A 9,362-nucleotide genomic window follows, 5' to 3' on the forward strand; every position below is an offset into this window, starting at 1 on the left:
GCCTACTGTAGATTTACTTCCTTATAGCCATACAGTGACAACTCTAAACCTGTTTCACTACCAGAATGCAACACTTGATAAAAAGTCATAAAAAGTGACCAAGACAAGACTGTCTATCCTATCTCTGACACAGACCAGTAGCAGATGCAGTAGAATGAGGCAAGCATCAGATTATACATGTCTTACACATCTTCCAGAGCTCCAATACTTACTTCAAAGTCCTGGCCTTTTAAATATTCCACAGCTTTTCTGCATGCCATGTCCTCAATCCTTAGTTCCTGCACTGCAAACATGTACATGCTCTCAGATGTGCTGATTCTCAGGCCAAATCAGAGCATACAAATTGCCTACATCAGCTGGCAGGAAATACAGAAACATGAGCAGCAAGACTTCATGGTGTGACAGTGTGGCAGAAAGGCATCAGTCACCCCTTAAAGAGAAATCAGGCTATGGGAGTGCCAAAAGCTTTTAATTCAGCTGAGGTCCCTGAGGACTGAGGAGTTTATCCACTGTGCCATCTCAGTTTCCTGGTCTGGGTCTTTGATTCAGTGCCCTGCTGGGTTTGATCCCTGCTGGGTCCCTGAGTGCTGACACCAGCTCTGTGATCTCTCACTCCTGGGCCCCCTCTTAGTGTGTTTTATGCTATAGGCTTGAACACCTGGGGCTACCCCCACTATAGTCACACAGCTTTAAAAGCATGGGCTCCTAAGGGGAAATCTGTCCATTTTGAAGGACAAAATGTTATGGAGTGTAAAGGGGCTGGAAGGAATATTTTTATGACACCCAGGCATTGCACTAGTGCTGACCTTCTTCTTCTTTCAGCTGTGTCCAAAATAACAGGATCTGCAGATGTTATGGAGGACAATCGAGATTATGTGTTTCTGCTGATACACTGTTTGTTGAGTGATCAGCAACCTGCATTTTCCCACAGGCCACTGCAACAACACTGGCAAAACAATCTAATTCTTTTCACCCCTATTTAATCTATTAAACAGGAAAAAATATATTTGCTTTACTTCATTAAGTATTTTTGGGTCTACAGATAAAAAAGTATGTGAACACAACAGGAATGTGAAAAGGCAAATGGAAAAAAATGTCTGGAAAACTTAACTGAGTGGCTTCAAACCTCTGGAATTGTTTGAGTCTGATTTTAAGCTCTGAGTCCGGTGATAGTCTTTTTGTCACCACTCATTGTTTAAGTCTACTTAAAATCCTAGTTTTACAAACATGTGCCAGTGCTCAGCCCTACAGTCTGTTTTGAAATTCAAGATGCCTTTCCTCAGTTGTGCAACATTTTATTTTGTTGAACCCTTCCTGAGCAATGAGCAAAAACAATTGCCCTAAATGCAGAAAAATAAGGGATCTTAAGACAAATTTGCTTGTCAAACTTTTAACACAATAGTATAAGGAGAAAAGGTGGGCTGAGGAACTGTGATTGGGAGTTGACAAGGGCTCTTTCACAGAGCTTCACAGAAGGGTTTGCTGTTGTTTCTCTCACTAAGGCATTTAGACAGCAAGTGAGGCAGGAAAGTTCAGTCTCCAAGTGCAGATGGGCTACTGAATTGGCAGCACTGCTTCATCTGCACTGCTCAAAACAGTCATTTCCATCAGTCTTTGGTTTGTCTGTGGTTTTACACAACGTGACTGACCATGGAGGAGTTTATTCAACCAGAGAATCTACATGGAGGAGAGTGGTAGGTTAGTGACATTGTATGTGTTGGATGCATGAACACATGCACAAGTGTGTGACTGATCTTTTAAATAAACAATTTGTATTGTGATCATTTTATTGTTGCTTTTCTGCAATTCAAAAAAGAGTAGAAAGGACTCAGGAGTGATGACAGCTGTAGCGATAGAGGTTTGACCAGAATTTCCTATTAAGTAAAAAAAAAAACAAAACACATTTTTTCCTGCTATTTTCCAAAGCTGGGGTGCATTTTTTTTTCTGTAAAGCCCTGAAGGGACTATCACAACTCCTTGCAAAGCAGGAGGCAAGCGTAAATCGCCCTTACTTTCACAACGGCACGGCGGCATCAGAATTTTAAAAAATCCGTGTGATTTTGTTGCCAGTCAGCTCTCGTTTGTTTGCCGGTACGGATCAATGTGATGGATGCTGTCATGACAGCTGTCCCACGGCAGAGAGGGAGAGCAGCGTGAGGCAGAAGAAGTTCACAGCTGGCTGTGGTTTGCCCTGCTGAGGCTGTCGCCCCCCGGCAGTGCCGTGGCTCCTCCCGGCCCGCGGAGCCCGCTGGAGCCGGCCGGGACCAGCCCAGCCCCGCCGCGCCGGGCAGCGCCGGGCGCTCCGCTCCCCTCCCTCCGCCACCGCCTGCCCTCCTGCACGCCTCCAAACAGCTGGGAGAAAACAGCCTCGTGAGCTGCAGTCTTAGAGGGATTAACCCCTCTGGTAGCTGACTTCACAAAGGCTGAAAGTGCTTCAGGGGGAGTGGAGGAGGCTGCAGGAATGGGACTGTGACTACATGGAGAACGAGTTCTGGGGCTGCAGCTCAGCCACGCTCTGCTCCACTGACCCTTTGGCGGGGGACCATGGAGAGCAGCTGCTGAGATCGAGTGCTTGGCAGAAACAGCAGTGGGCTGAAGATGGAGAATGGCACAGCAGACGAGCAGAACCAGACTGGGCTGCCGCTATCAAGCCAGGAGGTCATTACAGCTGAATACCAAGTGGTCACCATCCTCTTGGTCCTCCTCATCTGCGGGCTGGGCATCGTGGGCAACATCATGGTGGTTTTGGTGGTCCTCAGAACCAAGCACATGAGAACTCCCACTAACTGCTATCTGGTGAGCCTGGCTGTGGCAGATCTCATGGTGCTTGTGGCTGCAGGACTACCCAACATCACAGAGAGCCTGTACAGGTCCTGGGTGTACGGCTACGTCGGGTGTCTCTGCATCACTTACCTCCAGTACCTGGGAATCAACGCTTCATCCTTTTCCATCGCTGCCTTCACCATTGAGAGGTACATAGCCATCTGCCACCCAATCAAAGCTCAATTCCTATGCACTTTTTCAAGAGCCAAAAAGATCATTATTTTTGTTTGGGCTTTCACCTCCATATACTGTATGCTCTGGTTTTTCTTGCTAGACCTTAATACAGTAGCCTACAAAGAGACTACTGTTGTGTCCTGTGGCTACAAGGTCTCCAGGAGCTATTACTCTCCTATCTACATGATGGACTTCGGTATCTTTTATGTTGTGCCAATGGTATTGGCCACTGTCCTCTATGGCCTGATTGCTAGAATACTGTTCCTGAACCCCATCCCTTCAGACCCAAAAGAAAACTCAAAGACCTGGAGGGATGATGTGGCACACCAAAGCAAGCCTGTGAATTCCAGGATGACTAACAGGAGTTTCAATAGCACTATTGCTTCTCGAAGGCAGGTAGGAACAATATTTGAAATGGCTTTCTGAAACCTAAACCACTTGTTTTAAAGCTCACTTGTCTGAAGCTGTGGAAAGAGGTAAAATGTATTCTTTCTTTTTTCTACATAGTCAAGTTTAAAATCAGTGATACACATATACATAAAAATACATATCTTTTCTTGCCTGTACATTATTGCCTACTGCAAGGACCAAAAAAAAGAAACAGTATTTTATTTATTTATTATTTTTATTTTATTACATCAGAAGACAATTTAGGAAGTCTCAATTATGAAGGAAACATTTTTAATTATAGTTATTTTGTATTACAGCATGTTAGTAACCTTGTCAAATATACAAAGTGACTCTTGACTTATTTTTGATATTTGAGAGGAGGGAGCTTGCCTGGGAGTTTGGGAGACTTGAGTTTGAGTCCCAGCTATGGCACTATGTCACTCAGCAAATGCAGTCAAGCTGTAAATTTTCCTGTCTCTAATATCCTGTGACAAGTCTATTTAAGGAAGTCTGTATATAAATTGCTTTGAAAATGCTAAATATCTTTGTTTTTCTTTCTCTCATAAAATATTTTTATGTATTGATGGTTCAAGACTGAGGCATAAGTTTCACTAGCTTCTTTTTGTATTGTTGAATATGTATGCTGCTGTGTGTAAGAATACCAGTGGAAGTGGTTAGTAGATTAATTGCTGGCTATTTGCAGTAAACCATACAGTGTGCAACAGGTGGCACAGCTGGTGCAGTGATGGGAAACACAGGGTGCATCTTTTGCAGCTGGCTCTGGGGGATATTCTTCTTATTCTTTATATTCTTCTTATTTTGCGTCAATTGCTACTGTTTATGAGAGGGACCACATTCCCTTATCACAGAGATGGCAAAGACCTCAAAAGTTAACTGAGCTGCCTTCTACAGCATCGAGCCCACAGAGAGCACTAGAGCTATGCTTGGAAACACACAACAGAAACGTGGGCTAGGTTACATTTAATTATGTTGCCAATAATAGTTAATAGTCAGAAAGGAAGTGTTTAATGTTGTTTTTCTTTGTCCATTAATTAGTAGAAGAACACAATCTGCTCTTCAAGTTCTTACTATCACTTTTTGCTTGATTACATGTGCTTAGTATCACTTGAAAAACAGAGAAATCTTTCACATTGAATACTAATAAATATGGACACTGGTATATTATGAAGATAATAATGTGATATATGCCTTGTAAAGACAGCAAGACTTTCTCTAAAGGCCTAAGCAATCTGATTGCTTAAAGCAGCCTCATTTTAAGTAAAGCTAGAATTTGCATATAGTACAACACGGGACACAGAACAAGGATAGTGTGGCATAATGAATAATCTTTTTTGCATAATAGCAGCATGCAAAAGATAGGCAGAGGTGTGAAACGAGAAAAAACAAGTACCTATTAAAAAACATCTAGAATCTCAACAGTTTGTAAGACACGAAAGGGAAAAGTTCCTGCCGTGCTGATGAGGACATGTATAGCTGACAATACAGTCTGGCCTGACAGTGAGTCCTTCTGAAATGTAAAACTCTGTGTCTTCTCAGACCTGTGTTTGTGTTGCAGGGATTGAGTAGTGTACAATATCCAGCATGCCATCTGTAGAAAAGGTGACTGAAAATCTGGTGTGCACTTCCTACTTCTGTAGCACTTCTCATATTTATCCAAGAACATTTCTATAAAATTTAATGTATCCATGTTTCTGCAGGGGGCTTGGCTCCAGCTGAGAATGGAGAAGAAAATGGGAGTTGTTCCTATTCTTCATAATTCAAGGCAAGGACAGGCAGACAAATAATCAGTAATTGTCATGGGCAGTGTAGGCTTGACTTGGGGAAAATTAATATTGCCAATTTATTTCCTGTTATAGCCACAAGTTGCACTCAGTCCCTTCCCTGCAGCAACCAGCAGTGTAGGGCCAGAGAGTGTTGCAGTCAGGTTGCAGGGGTTGGTCTCTTGTCACTCCTTCCTTCTCACCCTTTTCCTCTGTTTGAGTGTGGGTCCTGCAGCCCAAAGACCCCAGATTTTGTTTTTTCTTTTCCATTCATAGTATGAATTCTGAATTACATATTTGCATGTAGGTTTCATACTTTCCCTAAAGGAACTCTTACTTTCCACAGATATCAAGGGGACTGAGGAAAATAAAGCAGCCTTACATAGCAAACATGTTTATGGTCAAGTTTATAGTTGAGATGGAATCCAGCCCACTTAACAATACGTGTATCTCACAAAGTTAGTTGGTTTGTCCAATGAAATAATCTAAGTTCATCATGGCTATCACGGTCAGTTTCAACAGGTAGATTTCCTTCTAGAGAAAGTCCTCTCTTAGACTGTGCTGCAGTCTGTGATGACCTGCTCACCAGAGAAATCCCTTTGTTCTCACACAGCAGAGCAAGCACAGGTTCCAGCTTGCAGTGCAAGATAAGTTTTGCGCAGCTTACATGAAATCCTCAATCTTATCACTTGGTTTCACTTGTGGTGTTAGGATATCAAGACCTTAATCCTTCTATTTATTTAACCATCCTCCTCATTGCACAACTTCTTTTTGATTGTGAAATCATGGACTGGGATATACCATCTCTGTGTGTTGCAATAAACATGACCACGCACAAGAAGAAAGATGTTATTACATGGCTTTAAAACACCAGAGTGACTATTGCTTTTACCTATCAGTGTAAGAAAGATTAGTACTCAAAGGAGAAGGAAGCAATACTAAACTGTTCATACCAGGATAATGAAAATGTTTAATAAAAACACTTCCTTAGAATAAGAAGCTTTTGGAGCAGGAAGGAAAAGGAGAATACTAGTTCAGAATTAAAATATTGGGATTCTGTTCAGTAAAATGTATTTTAAATATTTTTTAGAACATCCTCAGAAATAAAAAGGGCTTGAAGCATGTTACTATGCAGCCAGGACCATACTCAGTCTCCAAATACTTTGTTATCATTCAAAATGCACTTGAAATTTGGACTGAGATGAAATTGCTCAAAGTCTTTTTACCATGTTTTCAATCTCCCTAAGTAAGAATAATTTGTACCCTGAGCATAGGACATACAGTGCACATCCACAAAGAGCAGTGTATGCTGGAGCAGTGAATTGAGGATGCAGTGCTGCTGCTTTCAGGGAGCTTTGGTGTATGCTTTCAGGCAATAAAAATCATGTTCCTTTAAAATTTGTCCTCTTAGCACTCACTCCTCTGATGACAAATAATTAGCCTCTTCCCAATAGATGCTTAGTTCTGTTTCATATGAAGTCATTTGAAAAAGTATATGGCATTTTACTTAAACAAAGAGAACCAAACTTTCCTCTAAACTATTTACGTTCAGCAATAAAGACTTTTGGTGTGGATGAGAATGCAGCTTTGGCCTCAGTCAAGTATTTAGATAATGGGTTCACCTATAAAGCAAATTGAGGAGAATTTGCGTCAGAAGCCCTGAGTGGTGCCTCATCCTGCAGTGGGGTGACAACTCCCATGCTGGGACAAAGCAAGCCTTGCCAGGACACCTCCTGGGAGCTGCTGTCATTTGCACAGAGGTCGTGGTGGGAGGTGGCTGAGCATGAAGGACCACTCCAGAGCCACCTTAAGGAGGATTTACCAATGGGCAAATAATTACCTGAACTCAGGGCCTCATTGTGTCTCAGAGACAACCACAGCTGGTCAGATGGATCAGGAAACTGAATTTCTGACAGGCAATAGAGATCTTGTGAGAGGCTGGTTATTTTTGGAAGATTTGGAAGGATATGTACTGCAGACAGTTTAAAATTATAGTGAATTCTCTTCATTGTCCTGCATGGATTGAACCACCAAGAGATGCCACTTGGTGGTGGATCTCTGATTCTTCTCTTGCCATGAATGAAGACTCTGTGGAGCCATGTGAGTACATGAGTTGGTTCATTGACCTGAGCAAAATGAAAACCAGCTCTACAAAATCAAAAGTAAGGGTGAGGGGAGGAGAACCATAAGATAAAATTGCAGCCTTTGAATATGTACATTCAAAGACTGATAGAATAGATAGATACATCAATTTGTAGAGTAACTGATTTGCATCACATTCTTTATTGTAATACCTATAACAAACCAAACAAATTTGCTTAAAAGTGTGTCTTTCAAGGTAGATAGGAAAAAATATATTCATTAGGCAATGTGATGGCAGGTTTCTATATAATGAGCTTAACTGGTCAGAAGACAAGAGAATTACACACTCACAACTTCAAACTAAAACTCACTTCTAAAACTAGCATGTGTTTGTGAGTGATCTTAGTGGAGTTACCTCCTCTTGAAACTCTTCTCAATCTACAATCAAAAGAAGCAGTTGTAGCTCAACATAATGTGGGCCAACACTTTCTATTTCACACAGTTAACCAAGTCATCTCCTGACTTCCATGAGGTTGTGCCACTGCATCGTCCCGTCACATTTCTGTGTGCTTTTTACTTGTTAGTGTCTTTCAAAGTTTCTTTAATGTAGAGACTATTGAATACTAGCTACACTAAAATTAAATTATTTACAAAAGAAGACTAGTTTTAAAGTGGGTTTAAATAATTGTTTATTATTTCTTGTTCACTTCATTTCAGCTGTCCTGGGTATTCCCAAAGGTGATTCTTTTCCTTTTTCAAAAGAAAATTTCATAATAGAATAAAGTTCTTATAACCATCAAGTTTTATTGATAATCCTTTTTTTTCCCTGTCTCTGTAAACTTTATTTGACTTTTCACAGTAAACATTGAATAATGAAGATCTAATCAAATATTGAAGATTTGAGGAATAGAAATTTAATTGTTCCGTTCTTTTTTCATTATTTTTGGCTTTGGGAAGTTGTTTTAGGCTGACTGTTAAACCAGATAACCTACAAAGGCTTCATGTTCAATTGCTTTACAGGTTATACTAGTCTAAAGGAAGAGATTCAATGTGTTTGGGGAAAAAAAATACTTTCTATCCTTTTTTTCCCATTTGAATCAAGAGCCCCTTCCAGCATAAGAAGTGGAAATGTCTAAGGTCTACAACAGTTAGCTTACTGGGGTGTCACCTGCAAAGAGTAATTTAACAAAAAACTAGGAAGAATTTGAAGCCAAGGTTTCTGTACTTCCTCTTGTAGAAAACCTTTCTGAATCAAATAGTCATCAGGAATTCCTACTGAAGGATCCATCCAGAGTTCTGGTTTGGCCCTAGAGGTGTAAGAATGCATGTGCTCATTCCAAGGGGAGTGCTAACCTTCTGCCCCTCTTGTGTCTCCCTCTGTGTTCCCTCAGGTTACCAAGATGCTGGCCGTGGTTGTGATCCTATTTGCATTCCTCTGGATGCCCTACCGCACCCTGGTTGTGGTCAATTCCTTTCTCTCCAGACCCTTCCAAGAAAACTGGTTCCTGCTGTTTTGCAGAATCTGTATTTATTTAAATAGTGCCATCAATCCTGTAATTTATAATCTCATGTCTCAGAAATTCAGAGCAGCCTTCAGGAAACTGTGCAAATACCAGCAGAAACAGGAGAAGAAACCTGCCAGTTACAGCATGGCTCTAAATTATAATGTCATCAAGGACTCTGATCATTTCAGCACTGAGCTAGCAGATATTACCAATACCTACCTGTCCTCTGCAAAATTGTCCTTTGGTGATACGTGTTTGTCATCCAAGGTAACAGTTAATACATGTCAGTGTCTGCTCTGGAGTCCTCCCCGAGCAGAGCATGTTGTTGTCCATCTTGCTGTACATGTTGCTGTACATGTTGCTGTGTGTGTTGCTGTACATGCTGCTGTGCATGTTACTGTACACGTCGCAGTACATGTTGCAGTACGTGTTGCACTACATGTTGCTGTGTGTGTTGCTGTACATGTTGCTGTACATGTTGCTGTACATGTTGCTGTGTGTGTTGCTGTACATGTTGCTGTACGTGTTGCAGTACGTGTTGCAGTACGTGTTGCTGTACACGTTGCTGTACATGTTGCTGTACATGTTGCTGTACATGTTGCAGTAC

General features: G+C 41.4%; 1 protein-coding gene across 1 annotated transcript in view; it reads left to right on the forward strand.

Moving 5' to 3' along the window:
* Positions 1-2,379: 2,379 nt before the first annotated feature.
* The window catches only part of TRHR (thyrotropin releasing hormone receptor), a 12,844-nt gene continuing 5,861 nt past the window's right edge, over positions 2,380-9,362 (forward strand). The window contains exons 1-2 of the mRNA XM_015650936.3: positions 2,380-3,393; positions 8,642-9,022. Of these exons, the coding sequence (XP_015506422.1) occupies positions 2,599-3,393; positions 8,642-9,022 (1,176 nt within the window). The 5' untranslated portion in view covers positions 2,380-2,598. The remainder of the gene's footprint in view (positions 3,394-8,641; positions 9,023-9,362) is intronic.

This window comes from Parus major, chromosome 2 (genome assembly GCF_001522545.3).
Source record: "Parus major isolate Abel chromosome 2, Parus_major1.1, whole genome shotgun sequence".
NCBI lineage: Eukaryota > Metazoa > Chordata > Aves > Passeriformes > Paridae > Parus > Parus major.